The sequence below is a fragment of the Culex pipiens genome, chromosome 1, assembly GCF_016801865.2.
Source record: "Culex pipiens pallens isolate TS chromosome 1, TS_CPP_V2, whole genome shotgun sequence".
NCBI classification, from domain to species: Eukaryota; Metazoa; Arthropoda; class Insecta; order Diptera; family Culicidae; genus Culex; species Culex pipiens.
The window spans coordinates 72,247,911-72,262,069 of record NC_068937.1 but is presented as its reverse complement, the minus strand read 5'-3'; the positions used below and the strand labels follow the sequence as shown (position 1 = coordinate 72,262,069).

At 47.8% G+C, this 14,159-nt stretch overlaps 2 protein-coding genes, 1 long non-coding RNA gene and 1 pseudogene across 6 annotated transcripts in view; 2 read left to right on the top strand and 2 right to left on the bottom strand.

Annotated features, from left to right (window-relative positions):
* The window catches only part of LOC128092492 (sideroflexin-2), a 154,370-nt gene that overhangs the window by 18,619 nt on the left and 121,592 nt on the right, over positions 1–14,159 (bottom strand). The gene's annotated exons all lie outside the window — the stretch shown is intronic.
* On the bottom strand, positions 675–2,639 carry LOC120431583 (CAD protein-like; annotated as a pseudogene).
* Positions 2,884–8,021, top strand: LOC120431579 (uncharacterized). 2 transcript variants are annotated; one of them, XM_039596692.2, is made up of 4 exons: positions 2,884–4,030; positions 4,100–4,168; positions 4,228–4,296; positions 4,361–8,021. In XM_039596692.2, exon 4 carries the CDS (start codon positions 5,653–5,655, stop codon positions 7,879–7,881), a length of 2,229 nt encoding a protein of 742 aa, XP_039452626.1. In that variant the 5' UTR covers positions 2,884–4,030; positions 4,100–4,168; positions 4,228–4,296; positions 4,361–5,652; the 3' UTR covers positions 7,882–8,021. The 2 variants fall into 2 exon arrangements, with proteins under 2 accessions (XP_039452626.1, XP_039452625.1); XM_039596691.2 differs by having other exon boundaries at positions 2,887–4,030; positions 4,085–4,168.
* LOC128092496 (uncharacterized) lies at positions 10,902–13,466 on the top strand. The gene is made up of 4 exons (XR_008211814.1): positions 10,902–12,638; positions 12,693–12,776; positions 12,836–12,904; positions 12,969–13,466. It is a non-coding gene; the product is annotated as an uncharacterized LOC128092496 (long non-coding RNA).

Here is a 14,159-nt window from a genome sequence, read left to right as displayed (position 1 = left end):
CGAGAAATGTCAAATCTGTCAAAAATATTTTCAATGACGAAAATTTGGCAAGGTCAGAAACGGCAAGTTTTGAGGAAAAAAAAGGGAATCCGGAGAAGGACCTGGTCGCTGAAAACCGAGAGGATGATGCCGGGAGCCTACTTTTCGCGTCCTCCGGTACCGAAACCCTCGGAACAACTACCTACCAGACGCAGATTGGAACTGGCAGATTGTTAATTAGTTCCGGGAAAAGTGAATAAATTCGACATCCCGAGAAGTACATGGTGCCTGAGGACCGATGAACTGACGGCCACGTCATAATCCTAACGGAACATGTTAAAAATCAGATTGCACCTGCTGCACTAGCTGGTCATTTGGCACCAAATCCTTGCAAGGAATGAGAATCCGGGTTTCCTTGTTGGATCGCTTCGAGGTACCCTGGAATCTACTCTTTATGGACAGCAAGCAGTATGCGAAGTCAAGATTCAATTGAAACTTGGGTGGTATCCGACAAACTTGAATCGGTTTAACAATTATGGGAGGTTGGGTGGGGGGGGGGGTCGTTTGGTGATTGTGGAGAAAAACCACTTGACCACAGCGATTCTGCAGGAGTCGCTCGGTGGAAATGCCCGTTGGTAGTTTGACCTAGAAGACGTGTTAAAAACCAGAAAACCGAGCGAGGAGTTTTTATTTTTCAAACCGGTAGTTGATTTGTCCGTGACGGCCACTCCTAGTGACTTGACGATGGCCATGTCGATTAACGCCGGCGAATAGGCCGCGCCGGAGTAGAAAAGTGTGTGAGCAGATTAATCAGCAGTCGCAGTACGTGGAGAAGCTAAAAGAGCAGATCCCGAACGCGCCTTGACCAGGTTTGTAATTTTCTCAGGCATGTCCAAACTCTTCGGACTGATGTACCGCACGTTTACGTTGTACAGCGTCAACTGCCGCGCCTACGAGTGAACCGTCCTGTCACGCTTCAAATCCCCCACTATGATAATGGTCAGTCCGTTGACCGTTCCGATTTCCTCCCTGATGGTGAAGATGCCCCGAAGGACTTGCATGGGATGTTCTATGATTCCGTCGCCGGTGTAGATCAGCGGCTTTCAGCAGTGGTGGGCCGCCTTCGAGACCGCTCCCGGTTCCGGATGTCGCAGCACTACCACATCCGACTAGCCGGCCATTACAAAGTTGCTGTCCTCGAGGGTCTCGCCCTTCTTACGGAGGAGCTCGTTTCATCTATGTAGATTTCGCGACCTCCGAGAGCCCCCGTGATGCTGCAGCTGGTCCGCGTGTTGACCTCGTAGAAAACGAACGCCATGATCTTCCCGCGCAGCAGGTCGTCCAACGGTGATCTTTCGTTAAACAAGCTCGCATCGTTTGCGCAATGCTGAAGATCTCGTTGAGCTGCTTCTTGCTGAACATCGAAACGCTGAGTACTTGCTTGCCGTCCATTGTGTTCCTTCGGAGTAAGGCTAGCGGCCGGAAGGAGGACGTCCTTGCCGCAGTTGAGGGTGGAGTCGCAGCGGATGCGAAGAAGTGGAGAAGTTGGGTGGTTTTAAGGGGCTTCCTCATGAACTCCGAGTTGGACTCGTTGCCGGCAAGGCCGTAGCCCGGATTAGCGAGAACAACCGTGCAGAACTACCCGGTGGACGCGCCCCTTGATCTCTATGCCAGCGAACACCAGCGAGTTTTGTAGTGCGGCAGGACTTCCAGGATGATCCACTCTTCGTTGATGTCAACCTCGACGATGGAGTTGGGTTTTTGCGGGAGGCCGATGTTCCGCTTGGGTTTCTTGTAGAACTTGGCGATAAGGTCTTCCAGCGAGAGAAGACCCTCGTTGACGGCGGTCAACAGTAGCGGTAGAAGCATTTCCAATCCCCGCTTTGTGTGTGGCGCATGATTCGTAGCAAACACGTCGATCACGTCCAGATTGTCCCACAGGGCTTGCTGATCCTTAGGACAGCACACAACCGGCCCTATCCAATCCGGTCAAGATCCCCCGTAGAAAGAAACAGATAGTGCGGACAAACATTACACATAATCTTGATCCTCTTCTCCTTCGCCACCTTAATAATCATGATTTCCTCCTTCCAAGCCACGTGACAGATATGTATCGGTCAATCAACCAACGACGCCAGCAAGATTACCACCGCCGTCGAATGCCGTTCCGCATGAACGCTAAGTGGCGCCGTCTTGGGCCAATTCGACAAATGCTTCTGCCACACGATCTATCCGTCAACTTCAACGTCGTAATCGTCCCCCTTCTGCGCCAACTACTGAACCAGCTCGAACGCGGCATGATCAAGAATCGGCGGAGTCGTGTTTGGCATCGCCGTCGATGAAGCGGGGCAGTTTGACCATGACCCGCGAGGACATACAGTCGGTGGATCTTCATGACGGGGACCCTTCAAATACGGCTCATGTCCTCCACCAGCAGCTTGGTGCACTTGACGTCCGTTACGAGGGGATCGAGTAGTCGACGGCCAATCTGAAATAGATAAGAAAGGTCTCGCATAGGTTCCCGAGCTTAAAGAATCTCCAGCGTAGACTAACCGAAGCGTCGGCAAGAGCGAGAAGTACCTCGCGAGTGCTTGCTGCTGATTTCACTGCCGGAATGGTCGGAATCGATGCGTGACGACGGACTGTTCGCCGGAATGGCTAGCAGGAGATCCAACAAAGCCAAATTGAAAAAAAAAATGAATTTTAGTGTTTGTAAACATCAATTTTCAAATGTAAATATTGCTGTTCGATCAGTGTTGCAAGTCGATTTTATTTTGTGAGAAAACCAAGGGGTCTTTCGATTTACCGTGACTTTGGTGGCTCACGGTGATTTCACGGGATTCACGGCGGGACCAATTTTCAATCAGATTTTTCCTCCGAGTGTCTTGTCGTGTCGTCGGTAACTCCCTTTGCAGCGAGTACCACTAGCGCCGCCCTGGTTTTTATACAGGTAATTAATTAAATCTGTTGTGAGTTTTTGGATTGTGCTGATCGTGCTCGTGCGTGTGGCGTGTTTTTTTAGGTTTTTTTAGTTTACCGGAGTTGTTCCAGATTTTGGCCAATTTAGTCCATCTACCACCATTCCGTCGTAGAAGACTGTGACATCCGCACAAAGGGGGGCATCGAAAATCTCTTGCAATCAAGTTTGTTTTGGTCGGTTTTGTTTTTGTCAGGTTGGTTACAGGCGTTCTTATTGCAGAAATATTTCGGTTTCCCGGATGGCTGAATGTGCAACATCCGGCCGGATAGCAGGTGCGTCATCTAACCATTATGATTGACCACATGTCCCAGCGCGAAGGTGCGGCTGGACGCGGCCCGTTGCCGGGTGTTCGAGATCCAGCAGCTGGTGCAAAACTAATCGGAAATCTCAGCGGAAAAGGGCCGTGTCGCTAACCATGTCGTTAACATGATAATCTGAAGATTCTGGCCACTCCGGTGACCATGCGCTGCACGATCAAGTGGTCAACTAGCTTTCCGGGGCCGTTGCTCGCTAGGAACTCCGATCGAACAGCTGATCTTATCCGATGGTTCTTTTGTATTAGATTTGTAACCCTTAACTACCCCATTAGAAATTATTATGCCTCAATCGTGGTTTTTTGCTAATCATAAAAGCTTTTGCATTTGAGAGCGCCATCTCTTACCGAGTAGAGGAAGCAATTGTGGTTCATTTCTTTTCATTTCGGCACTCACGATCGAGATCTCATTACCCTGGCCGTGGCTATCCGTAAAATTGTTAAAAGATGGGCAAAGCGTGTCTTAAACCAAAATTTGGTGCAATAGAAAAATGGGAAAGAAACGGGAAAACCCGATCGTATCCACTCAATGTGTGTGATAAGGATGCCCCTATTGATTGCCATATGAGAAAAGGAGATGTAATGACGATTCTATCACACGGATGTCGTTCGTGTAGCAAGAATTTGCTGTAGAAATGTTCTACATCGGGGATTAGAATATTCAAGTGGAGACTGTTGGCCAGTTAAGTTCAGCGGATGCAAGTCAGTGAAAGTGTGATTAGTGGTGCGACTAGTGGTGCGATTAAAGTCAATCTATAGTGAGTTTTTTGATTGACAGGCTTAGGAATTTCTTCTAAACTAATATTTTTTAGCATTTTTTGTATTAGTTCGTGAGCCGCAACGTTACATTAGGTTCGCAAGTGGTTAGCACGTGCTTTCTGCTGACCAAAGTCGAAGTAAGAATTCCTAAATTATATTAAAATCTTAAACTAAATTGAATTGTGTTCAAATATAGAGCTTAGCCAATTCCAAGCTTTTGAAGTCGCACACCGATCAATAAAATCTAGTTCGCAAAAAAGATCAGGTAAGCAGTGCTGGCTAAATGATTGTAAACTGCTAGAAAGTGAGATTACTTTGCTGTTGAACAGGCGAAAACCCACTGTTCAACGTGGGAGCGAGTCTGGAGCGGTTTCTGGAGCGGCGCGAGACCGAATTCGCGGCTCGAAACATCCGTTCGAGGTTAGGTTGAACCACCCTAACCACGTGACTGGGCGTCACTCATTGGGAAAACCGACGCCACCCCGTAGTGAACGCAGGGATCTCCACAAAAACATCGCGCGAAGCAAGCACCCGACGCTCGCAAGCAACTGGAGCGCACCTCGTGGCGGTGCTACGAACTAACGCACTGCTCGACCGGAAGTGTGTCTCCGCTACGTCAATCGCCAACCTCCAAAATTGTGGTGAAAAACGTCGCCGCGGGAGTGTCCGTGCTGTTGGATTACGCACGCGCGTGGTGAGTCCACCTGGTCGACCGACCGTACGCGTGAACGTGGGACTACGCGAAAACTGTCTACAAAGAACCTGTTCATGCTTCCTGTCCTGCCGATCCTGCCAGCCAGCTGAATCGCGGTGGAACCGCCAAACAAGGTCAGATCTGCACTTTTTAACCTGATGTTAAACTGAGCTCGAAGAAAACCCCTGTAAGAAAGAAGAAACGTGACGTCACACAAGCAAAGCTTAGGGCCCAAAATACACGGAAATACAAGCAAATTTGAGTCTTTTCACATATAAGCTGGCTTGTGTTTAATGGATTGAGCTGTGTCACGTTCTTTGCTTGGGTTGGGAGAATTAGTTGAACTTTCTTGCGCCGGTAGAACTTTCGTTTAATCCTTTTCTTTGCGGTAAATCAATACAATAGTAGTTTAGTTTTGGGAAACGGATAAGCCACTTGGAAGTGTCATGTGATCTCGGATTTTTTGCCCTATTAACCCGCCCTGTGAGAGAGCCTCAAGCCGGGACTCGAAACACGCTTCAGCAACCTCTTCTTGGAAGAGTGGCGCTTAAGTTGCTGCTAGTTTGCGCGCAAAAGAATTCGTTACATTTTGGCGCCCAACGTGGGGCCCGTAACAATAGTAGCAATAGTGTACTATGTCTCAAAGTTGGGTTTAGTTTGGGAACTTTGATAGAAGTTTGTTGGGTTTTCTGAACTATTATTGAGCATAGTTTATTTCAAGACAATCATATTCCATCATTTCTTCTGCAATATACCAAATACAATTCAAATATTTTGTTCTACCTCCGTAATAGACCTTAATTTGATTCGCAGTCACCCTATTTCGGTTTGGTTACTATTAATTTAGATTTCGTTTGATTTTTTTTAAAATATATTTTCGATCATTGTCAACGAGTTATTTCAAAAGTGTTAGTTGGAATCAAAACAATGGATCACGTTTACATCAGTGACCCATGCAGCCTCAAAGAGGATGAAATGGAGTATGAATTTTGCCTACGTGCCACACCTGTTCGTGGTGGATTACGCGAGCGCCAGCAGAATTTGCGCGCTTTGCTGCAAAAACCCGAGGATCCGGTAGAAGTACATTTTTCGACGTATTCGCTAGCGGAGGACTTGGTTAAGATCCCGAGACAGCTGAAGGAAATGGAGCGTTGTCTGGATGCTAATCGTGATGATGATTGCTACTCTCGACTGGTTCACTATCACAAGCGACTTCGACGATACTCGCCGGAAACGGAAGAACATCTGCAGCAGCGGAAGGCGTTATTGGACAGCATCGAGCGGCTCTCAAGAAGGTACTACAACATTGATTTAGCCCATGTCTGCCGACAGGTTCCCCTGATGCGAATCCATACGGTGCATTCGAATTTGGCCACAGCGACTCCGGGACAGTTGGTCCAGGAGTTAGTGGATCTGACGACGGATTTCGAGGAAGGAGCAGTTGGCGGAATTCTTGACGATCGTCCTACGCGCGCGTCGTCCGTGTCGTCCGCAACGACTCACAGGACGCTGCAGCCTTCGCTTAATCCGTATACTGGGACCAAACCTAAAGCCTCTCGTGATCTGCTGGCTGCCCCAGTACCGGCCCCTAGGGGTCAATCGAGCTATAACCAATGGCTGTCCGGATTTTCCCCAGCGGCAACGAAGCAGTCTGAGTTGGGAAGACCGATGTCGAATCCGCAGCGATGGGAGCAATCGGCCGCCGCTGGCGTGGACAACTCGACGCTTGCCATATCGGAGGATCCAAGGCGAAAGGCGCCACCCCTCGGTGACTTTGCGCGAACCCTGTTTGGACCGACGTCTGGGAGTGCGCATCCACTTCCGCCGCAGCAGCAGCCTCAATCAGGGAACATGGGCCGTTCAGCAGCTACATCGTCTCCAACGCCGACAATTCAAAATGAACCTGCCGATGAAAGGGATATGAATGAGTTTATTCATGCTTCCGATGTGCAAAATTACATTCGTGCGTGTCTGGAACATATGATGAGGCAGCAAGCCAATGGCACACCGGTCCCTCCAGAAGCCGTAGATGATTTGGCCGAACAAGTGGCCAAGGTTGATTTGCGTCGAGATTCGGAGATGTTACGGATTTCGCAGGAGCAACCCCCAGCGAGGCGTGTACCCTCACCTCCTTTCCAGTTGTCCGCTCGAGAAACTTCAGGGAAGCCTGAAATGAGAAGCATGTCACGTGGAGAAGAATTATTTGAACTGCCAGAGGAAAACCAAGTTCATGCCGAGTCACGGCGCCGTCGAGAGTCTAATCTCGCCCCAAGACCGTCTTGGGATGTGCACCAAGGGTTTCCGGATGTCCAAGCGATACAAGGTGACAGATATCGACGACTACCGCACCAGCAGTGCAACATAATTGAAAAATGGCCGAAATTCACCGGCGGTACGAATTCCGTTCCCGTGGTAGATTTTTTGCGCCAGATCAACATTATGTGCGAGTCCTACCACATCAGTAAACAAGATCTACGAATGCACGCCCATTTGTTGTTCCGCGAGGGTGCGGCGGTGTGGTATACCACCTACCATGACCGATTCGACAGTTGGGAGACTTTGGAAACATACCTCCGGTTGCGCTACGACAATCCTAACCGGGATCTCATTACTCGTGACCTGTTGGACAAACGTAAACAACGTCCCAATGAACCGTTCGGTGAATATCTCGAAGAGATTGAGAGATTGGCACAACGCCTCACTCGTAAAATGTCTCATGCGGAGCTGTACTATCTGGTCACCAAAAATATGAAGATGAGTTACAAGCGTAGTTTGGTCTTGGCCACCATTCAGTCGCTTGACCATCTGTCCCAGCTGTGTTACAAGCTCGATGCGCTCGACGGCCTCGGAGGTCTACAAAAAGCTTCCGTTTACCAAGTGGACTTGGAAGAAGGAGCTGCAGAGGTTGAGGATGAGTTGTTGAACGCCGATGTGTGCGCGGTTCATGGTCGTTTCAAGAAGCTTGCGGACTCTGCAGGGGAGAACAGGAAGCCGATGTGCTGGAATTGTCGCCAGACGGGACACATGTGGAGGGAGTGCGACCAGAAAAAGGTGTACTTTTGCCACGTGTGTGGACACACGGGTACGACCGCGTTCCAGTGCCCCAATGGACATCAACTCCGAACTCGGTCGGATGAGGATGAAAAAAACGAGTAAATGGGATGGATCCAGGGAATCGATCTACCCCATCTGATACTCCGGAGATTCCCAACCGTCCTTTTTCTGTCTTCAACACTTCGCATCGAATTAACACGATCCCTCACCGTTGCCCACACCTCAAAGTTCGAGTTCTATCCGAGGAGATTGAAGCGCTAGCCGACACCGGTGCCAGTTTGTCGGTGATCAGCTCGCTGGGCTTGCTGAATAAGTTGGGCTTACAGATTCAACCTCTTCGCCTCCAGATTACGACAGCTGATGGTACGCCGTATCAATGTCTCGGTTACGTGAATCTACCCCTGTCCTACGAGTCTACCACCCACGTCCTTCCCACGATCGTCGTGCCTGAGATGAAGAAGGACCTAATTCTAGGCGTAGATTTCCTGAACAAGTTTGGATTCCGTCTGGTGGGTCCCCGTTTTTCCCCGGTTGGTGAAGAAGCGATCAATATGATCGAATTTCAGCGAGTTGAGGACTATTTTGGTGTCACAAATGACAATATATGCTTTGAAATCCATCCAATCAGCCCAGCGGAATCTGCGAAAGACCTCGAGAGTTCAACCGATGACAGCTTGGAGATGCCAACCATCGAAATACCGGAAAAACACATCTGCGAGCCTAGTGACCTGGTCACGGAACATGTCTTGTCGGATAGCCAGCGAGAAGCGCTTTTTGAAGTAGTACAACAACTTCCGGCCACGCGAGACGGGAATCTAGGTCGAACTCCGATCATGTCCCATTCGATCGACCTTCTCCCGGGCGCAAAGCCGAAGAAGGTTCCTCCGTATCGTTGGTCTCCATCCGTAGAGGAAGTTATCGACGCGGAAATCGAGCGAATGAAGGGCCTCGGGGTCATAGAAGAGTGCCCTACGGCGGTCGACTTTTTAAATCCGTTGTTGCCGATTAAGAAGGCCAGTGGAAAGTGGAGAATCTGTCTTGACTCTAGGCGGTTAAATCAATGCACCAAAAAGGACGATTTTCCCTTTCCTAATATGATGGGAATTCTTCAGCGCATCCAGAAGTCGAAGTATTTTTCCGTCATTGATCTGTCGGAGTCGTACTACCAGGTTCCACTCGACGAGGCCGCGAAAGACAAAACGGCGTTCCGCACGAACAAAGGTCTGTTCCGATTTGTTGTCATGCCGTTCGGGTTGACCAATGCTCCGGCGACCATGGCGAGACTGATGACGAAAGTCATAGGTCACGACCTGGCACCCTGGGTGTATGTGTACCTCGATGACATCATTATCCTGTCGAACACCTTCGAGGACCACCTGGACCGGATCCGGATTGTCGCCGATCGTCTTCAGAAGGCGGGTCTCACCATCAACCTGTCAAAAAGTAAATTTTGTCAGACGAGTATTCGATACTTGGGTTACGTGCTGAGTGAGGACGGACTGTCCATGGACGTTAGCAAAATCCAGCCCGTTTTAGACTATCCTACGCCTAAAACAGTGAAGGACATCCGACGCCTTCTCGGACTCGCCGGGTTTTACCAGAAATTTATCCAAAATTATTCTGAAATTACGACCCCAATCAGCAACCTCCTCAAGAAGAATCGGAATAAGTTTAGCTGGACCGAAGAAGCGGAAGTGGCCCTGTCCAAACTGAAGACTGCCCTGGTGACCGCCCCGATACTGGCCAACCCAGACTTTAATTTGCCGTTTATCGTCGAGACCGACAGTTCGGACCTGGCGATTGGTGCGGTCCTTGTGCAGATGCACCAAGGAGAGCGGAAGTGTATTGCTTATTTTTCTAAGAAACTGTCCAGCACTCAGCGCCGTTACAGTGCCACTGAGCGAGAGTGCTTGGCTGTTCTGCTGAGTATCGAGAATTTTAAGCATTTCATCGAAGGTTCCCGTTTTGTAGTGCAGACCGACGCCATGAGTCTCACGTTCCTCAAATCGATGTCCATCGAATCCAAATCGCCGAGAATCGCTCGCTGGGCTCTCAAGCTCTCAAAGTACGAGCTTGACCTGCAATACAAAAAAGGCAGCGAAAACATTCCCGCCGACGCCCTGTCCCGGTCCATCAATCAGGTCAAGGTGGACCTACCCGACCCGTACATCACTCAACTCATGAACCAGGTGGAAAAGTTTCCTGAGCGATTTCCCGATTTTAAAATCTCAGATGGAAAACTCTACAAATTCATCTCGAATAGCACGGGTCTGGAAGATCTTGGGTTTCGCTGGAAGTTCGTCGTTCCGTTGGCTGAAAGAAGGTCTATCGTGAAAGAAATTCACGAAGCGGCCCATTTAGGACCTCTGAAAACCCTGGCCAAAGTCCGCGAACGCTTTTACTGGCCACGAATGGCCACGGAAATTAAGCGCTTTTGTTGCAGCTGTTTGGTGTGCAAGGAGTCCAAAGTACCGAGTACTAATACTACACCGGTTCACGGAAAACCCAAACAGTGCAGTCGTCCGTGGGAAATGATTTCCATGGATTTCCTTGGGCCCTACCCCAGGTCAAAGAAAGGGAACCTGTGGATCCTGGTGGTGTGTGACTTTTTCTCGAAGTTCGTGATGGTTCAATGTCTGCGTTCAGCGACTGCTCCTGCGGTGTGCCAGTTCGTTGAGAACTTTGTTTTCAATTTGTTTGGCGTTCCAGAAGTGTGTATTACCGACAACGCGCAAGTCTTCAAGTCCGATCTTTTCCTCAAGCTGCTCAAGCGGTACGAGGTTACCCATTGGCCGTTAGCTGTATACCACCCTGGTCCAAACCCGACGGAACGGGTAAATCGAGTTATTGTAACCGCGATTCGATGTGCCCTAAACCAAAAAGCGGATCATCGTGATTGGGACGATTCGGTACATCTAATCGCCAGGGCGATTCGCACGCACGTTCACGATAGTACGGGATTCACGCCGTATTTCGTCAATTTTGGCCGCAACATGGTGAGTTCCGGGGCTGAGTACGAACATCTAAGGGAAGTGGACGATAATTTGGGGCAGGACCCGGTCAAGCTCAACGAAGAAATGGAGAGTCTGCACAAGCTGGTCAGGGAGAACTTGCTGAAGGCCTACCGGAAGTATTCCGCGCCGTACAACCTCCGAGTTAATCGGAAACATCAGTTCCAGGAGGGCGATGTCGTCTACAAGAAGAACGTCCTGCTGTCCGATAAAGCACGAGATTTTGTTGGAAAGTTTGGAGCAAAGTACACGAAGGTTCGAGTTCGACAAGTTTTGGGGACGAACTGTTATGTTCTGGAAGATTTCGAGGGTAAAAGGATACCCGGAAGCTATCACGGTTCGTTCCTTAAACGAGCATAAACAACTATCCATTAGCTATGTCAGGTGCAGCGAGAGCTGCGCAACAACCACTGCTGATTAAGCACCACAAACACTCATTGAGTACACCAAAACGATGTTCGAGATGTCATTAACCTGTTTCCTCACATCAATTTAGTTAGAGAAGTTGTTTTGATTCCATTGTTAAGTTTTTAATCGCGATATTCGAGTTTCTTGGCGTTTCCGTGCATCCATTCAATTACCATTCTCAACATTTTCATATAAAAGTTCATTTCATCGCTCCAAAGTTACGTTTAAACTTCCTAATTAGCTAAAATAGACCTACTTTGTTAGAAAATCACATTTTCTTACCTTCAGTGAGATTTTGATACATTTGTTTTGTTTGACAGAAATGACAGTTCACGGCCGAGATCGAACTCGCAGGGTCGAATTTAGGTGACGTTAGAAATTAATCGTCTGATGCGATGTTTGTTTTCCAAAATATTCTGAGGGATGATTCGGTGTGAAATATTTCTGAACGCGTTTCGGTACGTTTGCGTTAGGCTTAGCAAAACAAATTTTTCAATCGTTATTGAAGTTAATTGGTTTGTAATAAGTTTTCTCAGATATTTCTGAGGTATTTTGGATATTTGGTACATGGAAATTTGTCAGATATATCTGACGTCATTCGGTTTAATTAAGGTTAAGATTTGATTGCGAGTATGATTGTGTAGAGACCCAGATGAATTGGAATGAGACTTGGAATTGGAACAGAATTTTGTATTAAACATTATCAGACATTTTTTACATGTGTGTGTAATTTTTGGTTGAGCTTTGGGATCATTAAGATCATTTGAATTTGTTAGAAATCATAAGAAAAGATTAGCTGCGACGTGAATTTGAGTGGAAGCAGCTTTACAACAACTAGAATATACTTTGGCCCTAAGAACATCAATGCTTTGTTTTGTTAATAAAAATTTTGAAATTTAAATTTCAAAATTTTTATTGAATTAGTGTCGGCGAATGTAACCCTTAACTACCCCATTAGAAATTATTATGCCTCAATCGTGGTTTTTTGCTAATCATAAAAGCTTTTGCATTTGAGAGCGCCATCTCTTACCGAGTAGAGGAAGCAATTGTGGTTCATTTCTTTTCATTTCGGCACTCACGATCGAGATCTCATTACCCTGGCCGTGGCTATCCGTAAAATTGTTAAAAGATGGGCAAAGCGTGTCTTAAACCAAAATTTGGTGCAATAGAAAAATGGGAAAGAAACGGGAAAACCCGATCGTATCCACTCAATGTGTGTGATAAGGATGCCCCTATTGATTGCCATATGAGAAAAGGAGATGTAATGACGATTCTATCACACGGATGTCGTTCGTGTAGCAAGAATTTGCTGTAGAAATGTTCTACATCGGGGATTAGAATATTCAAGTGGAGACTGTTGGCCAGTTAAGTTCAGCGGATGCAAGTCAGTGAAAGTGTGATTAGTGGTGCGACTAGTGGTGCGATTAAAGTCAATCTATAGTGAGTTTTTTGATTGACAGGCTTAGGAATTTCTTCTAAACTAATATTTTTTAGCATTTTTTGTATTAGTTCGTGAGCCGCAACGTTACATTAGGTTCGCAAGTGGTTAGCACGTGCTTTCTGCTGACCAAAGTCGAAGTAAGAATTCCTAAATTATATTAAAATCTTAAACTAAATTGAATTGTGTTCAAATATAGAGCTTAGCCAATTCCAAGCTTTTGAAGTCGCACACCGATCAATAAAATCTAGTTCGCAAAAAAGATCAGGTAAGCAGTGCTGGCTAAATGATTGTAAACTGCTAGAAAGTGAGATTACTTTGCTGTTGAACAGGCGAAAACCCACTGTTCAACGTGGGAGCGAGTCTGGAGCGGTTTCTGGAGCGGCGCGAGACCGAATTCGCGGCTCGAAACATCCGTTCGAGGTTAGGTTGAACCACCCTAACCACGTGACTGGGCGTCACTCATTGGGAAAACCGACGCCACCCCGTAGTGAACGCAGGGATCTCCACAAAAACATCGCGCGAAGCAAGCACCCGACGCTCGCAAGCAACTGGAGCGCACCTCGTGGCGGTGCTACGAACTAACGCACTGCTCGACCGGAAGTGTGTCTCCGCTACGTCAATCGCCAACCTCCAAAATTGTGGTGAAAACGTCGCCGCGGGAGTGTCCGTGCTGTTGGATTACGCACGCGCGTGGTGAGTCCACCTGGTCGACCGACCGTACGCGTGAACGTGGGACTACGCGAAAACTGTCTACAAAGAACCTGTTCATGCTTCCTGTCCTGCCGATCCTGCCAGCCAGCTGAATCGCGGTGGAACCGCCAAACAAGGTCAGATCTGCACTTTTTAACCTGATGTTAAACTGAGCTCGAAGAAAACCCCTGTAAGAAAGAAGAAACGTGACGTCACACAAGCAAAGCTTAGGGCCCAAAATACACGGAAATACAAGCAAATTTGAGTCTTTTCACATATAAGCTGGCTTGTGTTTAATGGATTGAGCTGTGTCACGTTCTTTGCTTGGGTTGGGAGAATTAGTTGAACTTTCTTGCGCCGGTAGAACTTTCGTTTAATCCTTTTCTTTGCGGTAAATCAATACAATAGTAGTTTAGTTTTGGGAAACGGATAAGCCACTTGGAAGTGTCATGTGATCTCGGATTTTTTGCCCTATTAACCCGCCCTGTGAGAGAGCCTCAAGCCGGGACTCGAAACACGCTTCAGCAACCTCTTCTTGGAAGAGTGGCGCTTAAGTTGCTGCTAGTTTGCGCGCAAAAGAATTCGTTACAGATTTCTGGAAGTTCCAGAATAACTGTTTGGGTGTTTGTTTTTTTTTTTGTAGATCAATTGCGTTGCTCAGCTCTAATGATTGAGTCCATCGACTTCAACGCAAATCCGGGAGCTGAGGGCGCTAAAATCGCCGCCTTGGAGAGACACTTACGGCAAGTTTGACATGTCCAGAACATCACGGGGTAGTTATGGTGCACGCCGACGGCCGATGGCCGGAATTAATGTTTACATTGATGCGT

Coding starts and splice junctions, on each gene's coding strand:
- LOC120431579 (XM_039596692.2), top strand. CDS start 5,653: ATGGATCACGTTTACATCAGTGACCCATGCAGCCTCAAAGAGGATGAA.